At 45.6% G+C, this 17,955-nt stretch overlaps 1 protein-coding gene across 2 annotated transcripts in view; it reads left to right on the top strand.

The window, feature by feature from the left end:
- Positions 1–17,632, top strand: part of BRMS1 (BRMS1 transcriptional repressor and anoikis regulator) — a 50,657-nt gene extending 33,025 nt beyond the window's left edge. The window contains exons 9-11 of one of the 2 annotated variants that reach the window (XM_073605233.1): positions 15,755–15,794; positions 16,190–16,313; positions 17,154–17,632. In XM_073605233.1, the coding sequence (XP_073461334.1) occupies positions 15,755–15,794; positions 16,190–16,313; positions 17,154–17,277 (288 nt within the window). In that variant the 3' untranslated portion in view covers positions 17,278–17,632. The remainder of the gene's footprint in view (positions 1–15,754; positions 15,795–16,189; positions 16,314–17,153) is intronic. The other variant, XM_073605234.1, reaches the window with a different exon arrangement.
- The last annotated feature ends 323 nt before the right edge of the window (positions 17,633–17,955 follow it).

Raw genomic sequence — 17,955 nt, 5'->3', positions numbered from 1 at the left:
GAGCTGGAAGGGGGGTGGGGGGCTTTCCAATTTCTGGCTAGACGAGTGGCTATAAATACATGGAAGATGACTGTGTGGGAGGACCAGAGCCAGGTATCCATGTCCAGACCCAGTAGTACCATTTGAGTTGATGGGGATATAGGAGTTGGTGAGATGGAAAAGAGGAGCTTAGAGAACATAGTCCAGAATTTAGTGAGGCACGGGCAGTTCCATCAGATATGCAATGAAGTCCCTGGGTTTCCACAATTTTTCCAGCAGAGATTTGTGGAAGATAGATAAATGCGGGAGAGTTTAGTTGGGATGAGGTACCAACTGTGGAATATTTTTTGAACAGCCTCCTAGTGTAGTGTACAGCGTGAGGTTCTCAAGGGTGTTTGGAGCGAGCGGTACCATTGTTGGGGGGTGTAGGAACATTGTAGTAGTTGTTCCCATTGTAACATCGCTCAGGTCTTTGAATTGTGGCAGGTATCAGTGAGGAGTTTGTTGATATAAAAAATTCCACGTCGTTGGGGGGAGTTTTGGGTAAAGAACTTTATTATGTGCCAGCGTGTAGGTCTTCTGACCATTTCACCCTGGATAGGGCTGAGCGTATCCTGAGGAAGTGCTTAGAGGTAATATGCCAAGTATACTGTTGAAAGAACATGGGCGTGGAGTCCTTATATAAGTGACCGACAGTGGTAATGCCTGCGGTGGTCCATTCGGAGAAGGTAATGTCAGGTGTGACAGTATGAAGCGCCGTTGGAGGTTTGGTTGAGAGCAGACAGTGCGGGATGCCCTTATTGCGTTAAAGAGTGGTTTTCCATGTTTTTATAGTAGCGTGGATGGTATCGAGGTATGTGCAAATCCCTTGGTGTTGGAGTAGGAGGGCACTGAGAATCTGTTGAGAAACTAATACTGCTCTTTCTATCTGGAGCCAGGTGGTGTGTTGTTGTGTGTTCCACCAGAGCGTGGCTTGGTCAAGAATGGTTGCTTTGTAATACGCTGGAATGTCTGGTGCACCTATTCTACCAGAAGTAACAGGTGTGCAGAGAATGTTTTATCTGGAGTGTCTTTGAAGAAAGGGTATCGGAATAGTTTGGAACATATATAGGACGCGTGGGAGTAGGTACATTTTGGTAAGGGCGATTTTACCTGCCCATGAAGTTTAAGTGTGCTGCTGAAGATCATGGACAACCTTCTGGAGTTTAGAGACAAGATTATTAAAGTTGAGAGACAATAATCTGGAGGAGGGAGTGATCAATTGAATACCCAAATACGTATAATTTTATACAGGGAGGCCCTACTAAATAAGTCCAAAGTGTGATGGAGTTCGGGGAGTGAATTCATAGGGTCAGTCAGGGATATGATGACATCGTCGGCATAGATGCCAATTATATGCATTCCGTCACCAACTGTAATACCCAAAATGAGTGGGTTGTCACAGATAGATTGAGCTAGGGGTTCTATAATAAGGTCGAATATCAAGGGTTAAAGCGGGCGCCCTTGATGTGTCCCATTTGAGATGTGGAAGGAGTCTGATAGTAGGCATGAAGTTATAACTCTGGCGCTGGGAGAGAAATAAAGGGAAAGTATTCAGTGCACATGTTTATCAAAGCAGATATTTTGTAAAAAATACACTATTCTTAGTTTTAGCACACACAATATATTAACCAATTTATGGTAAAATATAAAAGATGAGGTTCCAATGGGTAAATAAATACCCAACATGTCAAGCTTTAAAGGTGCGCATGCAACAGACTTTGGTACCCAAAAATGTCTATAAGCATTGCTTTAAAAGCCTTTAGGGGTTATCAGTTTAACGTTAACCATGAATGACGCCGCTAGAATAATATGCTCTAACCCTGATGCCAATATGTATCGTGAAGCTCAATTGTTATTTCTCTAAGCGTCTTCCAGGACAGCCCATGAGACCTAGGGCTCCTCCTACCGGGATAAAAGGGTGGTCCTCCAGGCCCCATGTCAGTTATTAGTGTTTCCTTCGGACGGAGGGTAACATGTTCCTGGAACCTGGTCCCCTAGGTCTCATGAGCAGGAGCTATTATGGCTGTTTGGGGTGTATCACTGACCTTTCTCCTCTGCCACAAGCAGCATCTCCGCTGGGGAAGCTGGTTGTACTGCTGCTGTTCCCTGTTTTCAGTGCCTGGAGAGGGCCAAGACCGTGGGCCCCATAGCGCGGGTTGCATAGCAGCACGATGGTATCCTTTCCCCGCTGACAGCGTGGCTTGTATGTGCAGGGAAAAGAGGAAGTCGTGGTGCTCGAGGGGGCGGAGCTACTGCGCTCCAAGCTGGTCCACAGGAAGTAAACCAGTGAGGGTCGCTTCCGGGGCATATGACGTCATCATCGGGCGCCGGAGACGCTGGTTTCGGTCTCCGTAAACGGCGCGAACAGGGGACACTGGCTGCTGGTGTTTGAATGGTGAAGAAGCAGCAGAGGCTGTGGACTACCAGAGGAGCAGGATGGATCCTTCTGCAGTACCTGCACAGGCAGTGGATGCGGTCACCAGAACCACACCGCCTTGAGTGTTTTGTCACCCTCTTGCTATCCTTGCGAGTCCCCCCCCACCTCTGTAGAATTGGGTGTAAAAGGACAAATTTTCCTCCTTCCTGCACGAGGTGTTACAGAGTGATGGGTGGCTTAAGATTACATTATGGGTCATTTATTTTGTCTTGCAGGACAAGGCCCAAGCGCAGCCACCAAAAAGGAAATGTGCGGTTTGCGGAAACAAATTGAGCTCCGCATGGAGCAAAGCAGTTTGCCGCACCTGTATAGAAGGCCTGGTAATGGATGACCCGGTAGCCTCCTGTCAAAAAATGCTGACTTCTGTTAGAGATGAGCTTGCGTCTACCTTTTAGCTCATTTAAAACTCTAATTAACAAGCTTCAGGCTCCTGCAGAGGGTCCATCTCCAATTAGGGCTTCAGTCGGTATCGCTCCACAGCAGATTGCGGAGAGTGAAGACTGAAGCCAGATCTACCCGTTCTTCTCCGGAAGAATCAGGGTCAGATACAGGGCCCAGGGATAGAGAATCCACAAGGGGCTTGAGGTTTAAGTTATCTTTAGAAGATGTTGATGACTTATTAAAGGCTATCTTTACAACACTTGAGTTGGAAGAGGAGGAGGTACAATTATCTAAACATGATCTTATGTACAAGGGTTTGCATAAGAAAAAGTCTAGAGTTTTTCCAGTGCATAGTTCCCTTCTTGATACTATCAAACTGGAGTGCGAAAATCCAGAAAGAAAACCTTTCTTTTCTGGTAACCTAAAAAGGAGGTTTCCATTTGATGAGTACACAGCGCAGCTGTGGAACAAAAATCCTAAGTTAGACGCACCTCTTTCAAAGGTTTAAAAAAACGCGGACCTAGCGTTTGACGATATGGGCACGCTTAGAGACCCGATGAACAAAAGAGAGAATGTCCTTCTCCACAGAGCCTGGGAGTCAGCTGTTGGGAATCTTAAACCAGCTCTGGCCTCCACATGTGTAGCCAGAAATTTGGAAATATGGTTGACACAATTATAAAAACACATTTGTTGGCAGGTACCTCTAGAGAGCAAATTTTGAAGTCTTTCCCTCTCCTCTTTCGTGCAGTGGGGTTTTTAGCTAATTCTTCCGCAGAGTCGGTGAGAATGTCATCCAGGATTTCGGCCTTAGTGAATTCGGCCAGAAGAAGCCTATGGCTTAAAACTTGGTCAGGTAATGCAGCCTCAAAGTTGCGCCTATGTGGACTTTCCTTAACAGGTGATCATCTTTTTGGCCCAGGTGTGGAACACACGGCTGATAGAAAAAAGGCCTTTCAAAAAAATAAGAAAAAGCCGACGGCCAGAAAGTTTTTTTGTGGCCAAAGTAGGCAGCAAGGTCCTAGAGAAAAGGACAATAGGCCCAAAAAACATTGGACAGGGCACAAGGGCAGAGGTAGAAGGGGTGTCTTATTTAACCCTCCTCAACAACCCTCCAAGCCACAGTGACTCATGTCTCCCAGTGGGAGGAAGATTGAGGGCCTTTCTCCCACAGTGGGCAGCAGTCACCTCAAGCCCATTCATCCTGGGCCTAGTGACCAATGGGTACAGGCTGCAATTCTCTTGCCAACCACCAATTTTTGGTCACCTTCCCTCCCCAAGATCAGGAAAAAGCGAGGGCCCTGGGTCTCCAAGTTGGAGACTTGTTAGATCAAAAAGTCACGATCCCTGTTCACCGGTCAGATCAGGGCAAGGGGTTGTGTGCCCATATATTTGTCATCAGAAAGCCGTCAGGAAAGTATCGGCTTATTCTGAACCTTCAGTCTCTAAACCGTTCAATCAGATACAAGCAATTTCGTATGGAGACGGTGTTCACAGTCAAGAACCTGCTTTACCCAAACTGCTTCATGGCCACTTTGGATTTGAGGGATGCTTATCTGCACATCCCTATCCATCCAGCCTTCCAAAGCTTCTTGAGACTAGCGGTCAAGGTGGGAACCGAGATTCGGCACTTTCAATTTCAAGCCCTCCCCTTCGGTCTGTCCTCAGCCCCACGCATTTTTACAAAAGTGTTGGGGGAGGCACTGGCTCCGCTAAGGTTAAAGGCGATAACTATTATCCCTTACCTGGATGACCTCCTAGTGGTGGCAGAGTCATACCAAAAGTTATTAGCGGATCTCCAGACTGTATGACTTCCTTCATTCCCTAGGCTGGTTAATAAACAAAGAGAAGTCTTCCTTAATTCCGGCCCAGAAGGTGACATATCTGGGGTACGACTTTTGCTCAGTAGACCAAAAAGTTTTTCTCCCGCAGGAGAAGGTCTCAAAAATTATGCAAACTATGTCAGCCTTACAGACCAGTCAGCCAGTCTCTCTGAGAGAGGTTTCAAGAGCAGTGGGTCTGATGACCTTGTGCTTTCCCGCAGTGCCATGGGCTAGATTAACTCCCATTGCAGCTGTTTCTGCTAAGGAACTGGGAGGGAGACGCAAGTTCCCTGGAGTCAAGGGACTTGTTACCCGCCAGGGTAAAAAGGAGTTTGTGGTGGTGGAGGACAAGCTCGAGGGAAGCAAGAACTTCATCGAATCAGAGAGAGCTTTTAGCAGTTCAGAGAGCCTTGCAGAGATTTCAGACGGAAATCAGGGGTCACAATCTCCAGATACTATCAGAGAATATCGCGACGGTTGCGTACCTCAACAAACAGGGCGGTACGAGGAGTTGAATACTTCAATCTATTGCCCGGGAGATTTTATCATGGGCACAAGGAAATCTAGCCTCAATTAGAGCAGTACACCTGAAGGGGACACAAAACTGTCTGGCAGATTATCTTAGCCGCTACCGGGTAGATCAAGACAATTCGTCCCTTCATCCCGAAGTCTTTGCGGATCTCACTGACAGATGGGGATGTCCCGAAACGGACCTGTTCGCAAATCAGAACAATCGCAGGACAGAAGTTCTTTTCTCTGAACCCAGCAGATTGATCATTGGGGATCAATGCTCTAGCGAATCCGTGGGCATTCAGCCTCTGTTACGCCTTCCCGCCGATCAGACTTATTCCGGAAGTCCTCCGGAAGTTTCGTCTAGAAGAAACAGATCTTATCCTAATCGCCCCTTTCTGGCCCAAGAGGTCATGGTTTTCCCTGCTACAGACTCTGGTCTCGGAGCCTCCACTGAGTCTTCAGAAGAGAGAAGACTTACTATCGCAGGGTCCAGTGTCACACCCACAGGTGGTTTCCTTAAACTTTGACGGCTTGGTATCTGAAGAAAAGATACTAAGCGCCCAGTGGTTCTGCGACAAAGTTGTCAGGACTCTGGTAAATTGCAGAAAATAAGTCACCAGAGCCATATATTCCAAGGTTTGGAAAAAATGTAACTCCTGGTTATCTGAAAATCAAAGATTAAACTCATGATGTTCCTTCAATTTTGGATTTTTTTTCAAGAGGGTGTCGACAAAGGTCTTTCAGTTAGTACCTTAAAGGTACAGGCGGCAGCTATCATTGTTTTCCTCCAGTTTTCTCTCCTGGAAAATCCATAGGCACAGGTGAGGCTGTACTGATGGGCACAGGTGAGGCTGTACTGATGGGCACAGGTGAGGCTGTACTGATGGGCACAGGTGAGGCTGTACTGATGGGCACAGGTGAGGCTGTACTGATGGGCACAGGTGAGGCTGTACTGATGGGCACAGGTGAGGCTGTACTGATGGGCACAGGTGAGGCTGTACTGATGGGCACAGGTGAGGCTGTACTGATGGGCACAGGTGAGGCTGTACTGATGGGCACAGGTGAGGCTGTACTGATGGGCACAGGTGAGGCTGTACTGATGGGCACAGGTGAGGTTGTACTGATGAGCACAGGTGAGACTGTACTGACGGGCACAGGTGAGACTGTACTGACGGGCACAGGTGAGGCTGTATTGATGGGCACAGGTGAGACTGTACTGGTGGCCACTGTTCACGCTGTATTGGCGGGCACTGTTCATGCTGTATTGGCGGGCACTGTTCATGCTGTATTGACGGGCACTGCTCACGCTGTATTGATGAGCACTGGTGAGGCTGTGCTGAGGGGCAATGATAAAGTTGTTAATATTTATTTTTGTAACTTAATTCTGCAAAAAACATTTGTGTCATTTTATGAAATAATTTATGAGGCCGTGTTTAGAGGTGAGGCATGATTGGGGTTGGGTGGGGCAACTGGTAGCGAGTAACCCTTGAGGCCTGGCTAGTAGCTCAGGGCTTGAAATTTTGAGCCCTGAGCTAGAATACATTGCTTTGTATGAATGGCTGAGCACTGCACAGATACTCTATTGTGTTTCGGGTATGAGACAGGAAGGTCTCGGCTCTCACCCAGAACACAGTGCTGTAGCCTCAGCTACATACAGTATATACAGCACATCCAGTGGTCTCACGTGTTAGTGAGGGAGAAACCAACTGTAAAGTGTAACAAAAGGGAGTTCAGCTTTAAGTCTTTGTTTCATAGAAACATACTAAAATAAATTCTCAATAAATAAACTTAACTAGATTATAGGAAATAATAAGCTGATTTTGTATTGGGACACTTTTGTGAAGCTTGGCAAAAAAATTTTTTTCATGGCGCCAAACTTTACATGTCCTAAATTGCATGTGAATTTTTTGCTGAAAAAGGATGCAAAGTCTTTGCTAATTGGTGAAAATCTGCCCACAATATAGATTTAATTTGAATTATTTTTGTCTTGTCAAATTATGTTGAATATAAGTAGAAAAAAATGAAGAGGTAAATCTGGGAGACAAGATATTTCCAATTGTAATATAATAGGGTGTCATTGTCTGTCTTTCATTAATAAGCCACTCAGTATGATGCTAAGACAAGGATTTTGAAGTTGTCTTTTTTTTTTTTAAATGAAAAACAATAGTCATAATGTGACTCTGCATAGAGTTGGATTTAGACTTGCATGGGGTTGATTTACTAAAACTAGAAAGTGCAAAATCTAGTGTAGCTCTGCATAGTAGCCAATCAGCTTCTAACTTCAGGTTGTTCAATTAAGCTTGACAAATCCTGGAAGCTGATTTGTTTCTATGCAGAGCTGCACCAGTAAATCAACCTCAATGTCATCAAATGTTTTTCTGTTTGCAAGGTCCTTGGGAAGACTGAGGATCATATCTAACAGTTGTCAGTTGTCATGGTTGTGCTTTGCAATCTCTTATTAATAGCATGTACAAAAAACCCTAACTACTATTTGAAGGACTTTACTGGTACTCACTCATAAGATAAAATGTCAAAAAAGTTTATTTGTACAAAAATGAAAACAAGTCAATAACATTGATCATATTACAAAACTATAACATTATGAATCATTCATCATCCTACTGCAGCCGGGTGGTGATTTAGCTCGCTGCAACTTCAATTCAACGCAGGTGCATTTCACGAGTACAAAAGCCCGCTTCTTCAGAAAAAATGGAATTGCAGTGCAAATTCTAAAACAAAAGGTAAAGACATGTCAGTCAATGTAACTGTTTAACCAGGTATGTGACTCCTATAAGGTATAAATACATACCTAAACATATGTGAGGTATAAACATAACAATGGTCATCCCACAATCAAGTATCAAAGCAAGTGTTCAAACGAACAATAATCAAGAAAAAAAAAAATATACTGGTAATCCTAAATCAATGGGATTGATTAGGAAGCATGTGCTTAATTTAAAACCAACAGTGCACAAAAATCTATATACAAATATATAGTTATAATGTGGGGGCCCTAAGCATTACCAACTTCACCCCTACTCCCCAAAGTTTTTGGGGAGTAAGGGTGACGTTGGTAATGCTTAGGGCCCCGCATTATAACTATATATATATATATTATAAGGCTAGTATGGTAGCCTGAATTTATGAGAGGGGCCCGGTGGGTATTTAAGCTGGCCGCTCGCCCTTGCTCTCTTTCGGTTCCAGTGTGTGATACTACACGTCGCTGGACCGGATCTTCCCAGCTCGTGTTCGTGAGTCAGTTCGTTCGATTACACTTTCTCGTACATGCTCTTCATCTACGGTTCTCACTCGCTGTTGCAGGTAGGGTTCGTACCTTTTCGTTCATACGCAATGTTACGATTCGTTATGTTTCCTATCCTGCATCCCTAGCTGAGTTGTTTTCGGTCTTGTCCCGACATCGGGGCCGCCATCAGGGGGTACAGCCATTACAACTGTAAGGGGACCGCCCGGGCCAGAAGAAGGCAGGACGGGTGAAGGGGAGCTGTGCTGTGTATTACAGAAACAATCTTACAGCGTGTGCTATCTGTGGCATTGAGCTCAGACATCAAGCTCTTTACTGCCATCTCTGGCTACTATGTGCATGTGCACCCCTCATGTACTGGGCTTTTCTGTGTCAGCAACATGTCAGCTTTGTGAAAACGAGCTGGGACCAGGTGAGAAGAAATTCTTTACAAGTAGGGGCTGTGAAGGAAAGGGAGGGGGGCTGTTTGTGTACAGGGAGGGGTCAGAGCCTTGTGTGTTTACAAATTTGTGTATGTGTGGGGCTGACATATATATACAGGCAGTGACAGTGCACCCATTAAGGGTGGACGGGCGCCTCCCCCTCTCTCCAGCCACCCACCTCTATGTATCATGAATAGATTCATGCATTGCATTGCATTTATCTATCAATGGCCACTGTAGCCACCCCCTATTCAGGCGCCCGACCCCTTTTCATGGCGCCGGGCGCCTGAATTACAGTGGCGGTTGTGTATTTTTGAAGCACCTGTTTAGAGCCATAGGCTCTAATAGGTTTCAAAAAAGGTGAACTGCGAGCGCAGTTCACCCAGGTGTGTTAGAACAGCGAATGAATATTCACTTTTCTCACACTAAACCACCTCTCTGCCAATCAGGAAGAGCGAATGTGTTACCCGTCACCTGATTGGCTAAAAGGACAGGCGCTGTGATTGGACGCCTATCAGGAGGAAGAGAGGAGACTCATGGAGGACACAGCTCGCCGCCATCACCCGCTGCCCCACCAAGATAGGGTAAGTGCCAGGCAGACAGCGGGCGGGGTCACGGTGTTAACTTTTAAATGGGCACAGTGGCAGCATTTGATGGGCACAGTGGCTGCAATTGATGGGCACAGTGAGGCTGCAGTTGACATTTTTTTCCGGATTTTTCAGTTTGTTTGTGCCCCCCAAAAATTTTTGAGCACCAGCCGCCACTGCATACAGGTGTTTGGTGTGTGTGTATGGGGGGGGCTGGCATTTATACAGGTGTGTGGGGGGGCTAGCATATATACAGGTGTATGTGGGAGGGCTGACATATATACAGGTGTGTGGGGGGGAGGGGCTAGTGTGTATGTGTGTGTGTGTGTGTGTATGTATATGTATATATGTATATATGTGTATATATATATATATATATATATATATGTATATGTATATATGTATGTGTGTGTGGGGGGGGGCTGACCTATATACACAGCTGTGTGTGTGGGGGGGTGACATATATACAGGTGTGGGGGTAGAGGTTGACATATATACAGGTGTGAGGAAGGCTGACATATATACAGGATTGAGGGGGGCTGAGTGGTGGGGTGGCCGGTATGCAGATTCGGTAGGATGGCCCATGGGCAACCCTGGGGAATGTTGGTGGTCAGGCTCGGAGGGGGGGGTTTGGGGTGGGGGGGCCCAGGCCTAAAGCTGTGTAAGGGGCCCAAAAAAAAAAAAATATTCTGATGGCTGCCCTACCCGACATCATTCGGCACAGGTTTAATAGATTTGTATGTTCCCCTGGCCTTGCTTGTCACAAACATAAATTTCATTTGTAGATACAAGCCACCGTCGGTTGTTGTTCAATTTTACTCGATACTTTGTTGCTCATAGGGTTCACAGTCTATGGGGTTGCCGTCTCATCCATTTGGAGATGAGCATGTATTGTTTGCACGGGTTCTGTGGCTGATTGAGGTGGTAATTAGACCCACCTGGCACTTAATTAGCCTGGGGGGTTGGGTGGTTGGTATGGGTTCAGTTTAGAGTCAGGCTCGGTTCACACTAGGGGCGGCACGACTTGCAGGTCGCCTCACCGAGGCGACCTGCACACGACTGCCACGGCGACTTGCAAAACGACTTCTGTATAGAAGTCTATGCAAGTCGCCTCAAGTCGCCCCAAAAGAAGTACAGGAACCTTTTTCTAAGTCGGAGCGACTTGCGTCGCTCCTATTAGAACGGTTCCATTGTACAGAACGGGAGGCTGTGTGTACCGGGGCTCAGGGCTCTTTCACGCGGGGCGGATCAGTGATGATCCGCCCCGTGAACACCCGCTTGCTCAGCGGGGAATGCTCCGCCGATCCCCGCTGAGCAGGAAGATGACAGGTCCGTCGCTGCACACTGTGCAGCGACGGACCTGTCAGAGCGCCGCTCTCCCCTATGGGGGATCGGATGATGACGGACCGTAGAGTCCGTCGTCATCCGATCCGAAAACGGATGGAAAAGTAGGGTTTTCCTCCGTTACTTTTTTCGGATCGGAGCGGGTCGGATGTCAGCGGACATGTCACCGCTAACATCCAACGCTCCATAGGGATACATGTATGTCCGTTTTTCATCCGAAAACGGAAGGATGAAAAACGGACATACGGATCGTCCGTGTGAAAGAGCCCTAAGGGGTGGCATATACTCTGCAACCAATTTGTATCGCATTCACTTCATACTTTTCAACCAATTTCATTTATCCTACTACCGATTCATATCAAATACGTTGCATACCTACCACAGTCCGATTCGAACCTAGTCGCATCAGACACGTCCTGCACCGATTTATACCACTCACCCTCATACCCTACAAAAGATTTGCTGTTATGTCATCTTACTTACTGATTCATATCACTTTCATGCCATACACATCACTCCGATTCTAGCCTAGTCGTCTTGGCGGCACAGCACTTCGCATCAGCCGCATCCCACACCGATTCGTATCGGTACGTACCATACCCTACGATTCGTTCTTTATATGATTTTTTTTCTGACCGATTCTTACCGCTCACCCCCCCATACCCTACTAACAATTTGTTGGTTCACTCACTGGTTCATATCACTTCTTGCCACACGCATCATTCCTATTCGAGTCTAGTTGCCTTGGCGGCACCACGCTTTGCACCGATTCTTAGCGGTTCGTACCATACCCTACGATTCATTATTCATATTGCTCTGACCGATTTGGATCATGTCAGCAGCTTCGTGCATCACACTCAAAACCGAACCTAGTCGCACAACGGTTCGCATCACTCACTCTGATTCATAGCGCCTCATACCATACCCTACGATTTGTTACTCATATCATTGCTCTGACAGATTCGGATCACGTCAGCAGCTACGTGCATTACACTCCGATCCGAACCTAGACGCATCAGCGGCACTATGGTTCGCATTGGATACATCACTCACCGAGTCATACCGCTCACTCTCATACCCTACAAACGATTCATTGTTATGTCATCTATCACTTTCGTGCCGCACGCATCACTCCGTTTCAAGCCTAGTCGCCTTGGCGGCACAACGCTGCGCATCAGTCGCATCCCACACACCAATTCTTAGTGGTTCGTACCATACCCTACGATTCATTATTCATATCATTTTCAGACCGATTCGGATCGCGTCGGCAGATACATGCATCACAATCCAAACGGAACCTAGCCGCATCGGCGGCACAACGGTTTGCATCACTCGCATCCCACGCACCGATTCGTAGCAGTTCATGCCATACCCTATGATTCGTTATTCATATCATTGTTCTGACCAATTCGGATCGTGTTCTGACCGATTCGGCTATGTGCATCACACTCCAAACCAAACCTAGTCGCATCGGCGGCACAGCAGTTCGCGTCACAAGTATTCCACACTCAATTCGTTACACTCCCTATCATAAATCTACGATTTGTTACATGTGCCATTTTCAAAGTTCGTTCCTACACATACAATTTCCGCTATCCTTTTCTTTTCGCCTATCAGTAGGTTACCTTTCTTGCAAATGCTGTAAAAACATGCATCTCAGCATATGCCCATTGCATTCGCTACAAACATGCGTCTCAGCATAAACTCCTTGCGATCGCTGCAAATACACGCATCCCAGCAGTTGCCCATTTTGCAATTGCTGCAAACATGCATCTCAGCCTAAACTCCTTGCAATGGCTCCAAATACACGCATCTCAGCATTTACCCATTTGCAATTGCTGCAAAACATGCATCTCAGCGTAAACTCCTTGCTATCGCTGCAAGCACACTCAGTGGCACTCACACAGCCACACTTCATTTTAGTAGCACCTAATCGGCCGCTCGTCTCCAGTGGCATTCATACAAGCCGCTCATTATTTTCCGTCTGTCCTTTCTCCCTTAGGTCAGTCGAGTTCAGGTTCCATCTTGTACCAGGTTGGATGTATTTCCCCTAAAAAAAAACACATTGGTTGCATCTTCACCAGGGCCAGTCGCATACAAGGGGGACAAACAAATAAGAAAAAAAAAAGGCGGGGAGTAAGGAGTCTTGTTGCACTTATATCACCCCTACTGCAGGTGTTCTTGGTCGACTGAATTCGATCCTAACCAGGACCTCACTACTAGAGCGTCAGTCAGGTGCATAGTTGACGGGTTTCTCCATTACATCATTCTGCAGAACCCTTTCACCCACAACAGACCACAACATTCCTACGTAGGCCGTACCAGACTTCAATTTCACGCTCCAGTACGCCCTGGGGTTCTGGTCTTCAGGTTTGTGCTCGCCGCAAACAGGCACCGGAGCTATCGGTTATCTGGCCAGTCACCTCCTGGCCATACCTCGGTCACCTCGCACTCTTCTGAGTTTTCTAAATTCTCACTCTACATAGTTCTGCCACAACAGAACACTGTCAGCTTCTGTCTACGCCTATCATTCCTTTTCCTATTCTTCTCCCCTTTTTACCTCCTCTGAGGTTTTTTTTCTCTTTACCACTCCGCTCTCTATCCTACGGCTATGACTCCTCTTAACATGAGCACCCCCGCCTAGCCGGAGCCATGCCACAGGCCGGCAGCGAGCACTTCACACCTGCCCCTCTGTCACCCTCCGCGGGCTCAGAGCGCGGCAGCGTACAGTCCCTCAGGGGATGGACCATCTCCAAATGCATTTCTGAGCTGAGAAGCAGGGATATTCTCTTTTCCGCTAAGGCCAAGAAGACGGAGCTGTTCTGGCCCAGCACAACCAGGCATCCCTGCAATCCATCTCCGGGGCCATTTCCCAGCTGCATTCTTTGGTCTCCTTAACTGCAACAGTTTGGACATCCAGACCAGAGTCACACTTTGGAAAGTTCGCCCACCCTCAACACTCCCTGACCTAGTCTTGGTCCCGATGACAGCTTCTCCTTCTACAGGTACACCGGGGGGACGTCTCAGTGCTTCAGAATAACCCCAGGCTCAGTCAGATGCTGTCAGCCACCGCGTTCGCCCTGACCTTTGGGATGTTCAGAGACGTCCTTTTGTTCAGCCTCCCTCTGGTAGTACCAGTAGTCAGGTACTGTACAGACACCTGCTGACTCGCTTCCCAAACCATTATGTCCTTCATCATACCGTCTCCAAAATGCAACAAACCAGACCCGGAGTCTGCTCTCTCACCTACCCAGCCAGCCAGTCTCCAACCCCTTACTGCCTTTTCCGGTCAACCCCCTGACTGCCAGTGAATTTATCAAACATTTTGAGGTCCTACTGCTCAACTTAGGCCTAGACCCCGGGTGGTATTCTGGACATTCCTACTGGATTGGCGCAGCATCTCAGCACAGAGTACCAGACCATGTGATCAAGTAGCTAGGCAGATGGAAGTCCACCTGCTTCGCCAGATATATTCCGAACCCTCAAGTGGAGATGGCCTTCGCCTTCTCTAAGCTTGCTCATTGAGTTTAGAACCAATAAAGATAAACTCCTACCTGCTTATTTTTGGCCCCTTTTCTTGGCTTACCTACCAGACGACCAAAAGCCACACCTCAGGTCTATTTATGTTGTAAGTCTTGTCGCGTGTTTATGTGATCCACATCTGTCTCGGTCTTAGGGCCACGAATATATATATATATATATATATATATATAGGCGTTCGCAGAACTTTTTTCAGGGGGAGCATCATTTTAGGGTCACCCATGCAACGCCCCTTTTTGACAATGTCATTATCACATTATCATGGTCAGAGACTGCAGATGTAGTACAGTCCCTAGGATAAGTAATGGATAATGGCCAACAGGCCCTCTTACAAGACCCAGCAAAACTACAGCAGTGATCCCTCCGGCTAGACGATTGCTTACTCTGGGTTCCCCGGGGGCGACTCTGGTCAGTAGTTCTCTCTCTGGTGGTGCTGCTGGGCAGCGTGGCTCTCTCTGGCTTGATGGTGTGACCCCACTGATTCCAGGGGGGGCACTTGACCCCCCTTGCCCCTACCTGCGGACGCCCATATGTGTGTATGTGTGTGTGTGTGTGTGTGTGTATATATATATATATATATATATATATATATATATATATATATATTTTTTTTTTTTTTCACTGCTGGGTTTTAACCAAGCACATACTCCCTAATCAATCCCATTGATTTAGGATTACCGTATATATTTTTTTTTCTTGTAGATTGTTTGTTTGAACATTTGCTTTGATACTATCGAACCAATAGGAACTCATGTGGACCATTGTATTTAACGAGGAAGTTGGTGACAGCTAATTGTGGGATGACCATTGTTATGTTTTTACTTCACATGTGTTTGGGTATTTATTCCCTATCAAGGGGTCACATACCTGGTAAAATGGTTACATTGCCTGACATGTCAATACCTTCTGTTTTAGAACATGCGCTGTAATTCCATTTTTTCCTGAAGAAACAGGCTTTTGTACCCATGAAACGCACCTGCGTTGAATTGAAGTTGCAGCGAGCTAAATCACCACCCGGGTGCAGTAGGGTGATTAATGATTCATAATGTTATTGTAACCTTGTCTTTGTAATACGATCAATGTTATTGACTTGTTTTAATTTCTGTACAAATTTTTTTGACATTCTATCTTATGAGTACCAGTAAAGTCCTTCAAATCGTAGTTACGTTTTTTTTGTACATGACATATTAGGATGTGGTGCTGGATCTACATACAGTATGTCCTTTCTTTTAGAGAGATTTTTTTTCCATCTGTCCCTCCTCCCTATTCCTTTGTTTTTCAATTTCTTATCAATAGCAACCTGTTCGCAGGCAAATGGGAGTCTAAGATGGTCTCCTAAACTTTCCACCCATATACTTGCATTGTACTAAAACTTATGATGGCTATTCTGAAATATCTTGCTTTTTTATCATTTTGGATTATTACAGGCTAAAGCAGCAGTTTCTCCCCAGAAGAGGAAATCAGACAGTGAGTTCTTAGGCAAATTATTTTGACTTTCATTAGTTGTACCTTGTATTTTATGGCCTGGGTCAATGGGCTTTGTTTGCTTCGGGCAGGTTTTGAACTCCTATACAAATCTATTCTGCTTGAAGCAGGTTAAATTCACTTCAGAAGGAGGCCAACTTCAGGTCATACTCATCTGTCAATGAATTCTGAATACAGTACTGTACCTCAGGAGCTTCTCAAACTGATGTCAAACAGATGCCAATGACACAATCCCAAAATCTGTCAACTCAGGCTCTTTCAATAATTATATTGTTGATGCTGTTGAGCCACTTTCCTAATGTCATACTTACTCCCTGGGTTACTGTTTATAAATAATATTTTCCATTTTCTTTTTGCTGTTTTTCTCATGCCTTTAGGTGTGAAGGTTGAGAAGCAGCATTTTAATGCTCGGTGTGAAGATGGTTGCCTATATTATGAAGGAGAGAGCTTCACCAAAGGGGAAGCCATTATTCTTGACATAAAAGATGAACCCCCGTCACAGTAAGAATAATGTTACCTTTGGACACTTTGGCTCCAGTGCATAGTTAGTCCAGTCCATAATTAATGGGTATTCATAAGATGAGCCTTGGAGTAACAATCTTCCCTGGCAGTCAGCATTTGTGTATATGACCAAGCTCGGTCTAGCTTGAGGGAACAGAAATGTTTGTGAAATATGTTCAGTGCCGGCCCTTTGCTGGTGTAGCACAGATGGCTAATATCTAGGTAATAGGCTTGCTGTTTTAGTAGAATAGGGTATATAAAGACTGGTCAGGCCACAAGAATTAAGTCGGCCATACATATATATCAAAATTTGGCTGGTTCAGCGGGTACAGGCTGAATTTGAATCCACTTATTGGCACCCTGGTTGTACACACGTCAGTCTATCATTCAACTTGTGTACAACCAGCCTGTCGGGTTTTTCCTGGACAGTTCTTGCCACCGGCTATAGCCGGAAACACTAATCAGTGTGTTCTGCCAGCAGTGAAGTCTCTCCATCAGCAGACCACAATAGCATTGTAGGAGGGATTCCACCATCAACACTGTGTTGATGGGGGAATCAAGCAAATCAAGAAAATTTCAATTTATGACCTGCCTTAAGCTTTAGGCTGATGCATTCACATTGACTAATATGAGGAAGGAAAGCAATTCAAAAGCAGGCAAATGTACAAACATCCTTAGTCTGTTACCATAAACATTCACTATAGACCACTCAGGCCAGACTGTCCCCAAGCCAAGTGCAACCAGCCCTCCACTGCTGTAGACAAAATGTTGAATTTGGTTAGTTGGGCTTTGCAGGGATTAACATTTTATTTTTTTCAATTATTTATTGATCTTTTGTAGGGCTGTGATCACTGCAGTAAGCACAGGAGAAGTTTGGCTGAGGCGAGGAGACAGCAGCAAGACAAAGATATATGTATCTCAGCTACAGAAAGGCAAATACTCGGTGAGAAGAGCAGGAAAATAAGAAAAGTAATGCTTCCTCCTCCATGAAATCTGTGAAGATAACTTCTGCAAAATATTGATTTGGATTTTTAGGATAGAGCAAAATGCTTTAGGATACTGTGTGTGCGTGTGTGTGACAATATTTCAGCATATAGGATGCTGTATGTAGATATTGTAAATAAAATGAATTTTGTATGTATGGCAAGCTGTAGCAAGAACCACTTTTCCAGAGAGTAGGGCTGGTGTTTAGTGTACGGTGCTGAGCTGTTTCCAAAAATAGTTATTTTCCTATATTTCCATTTTTTGCTAAAATTTAAATGTATTTTTATAACCAATTCATTTAGAAAGCAATAAACTATTGTCTTAAAACTAAACAATTTTGTTTGTGTATTCTTACTACCAGTGGTTCTTGTGGTTCCAGTGTCATACAGCCTTGGACAGGCAAGCAATCAGCCCTTTTCTATATTATCCCAATGTACTATGAGGGATTGTAATTCTGAAGGGCAACAGACACGCAATGGGGGTTCTTTTACTAAAACTGAAGAGTGCAAAATCTGGTGCAGCTGTGAATGGTAGCCAATCAGCTTCTAATTTCAGCTTGTTCAATTAAGCTTTGGCAAAAAAAAAAAACTGGATTGGTTTCTATGCAAAGCTCCACCACCTTTTGCACTCTATAGTTTTAGTAAATCAACCACAATGT

This window comes from Aquarana catesbeiana, linkage group LG11 (assembly GCF_042186555.1).
Source record: "Aquarana catesbeiana isolate 2022-GZ linkage group LG11, ASM4218655v1, whole genome shotgun sequence".
Classification (NCBI taxonomy): Eukaryota; Metazoa; Chordata; class Amphibia; order Anura; family Ranidae; genus Aquarana; species Aquarana catesbeiana.
This window is presented reverse-complemented; position numbering and strand designations above follow the sequence as displayed.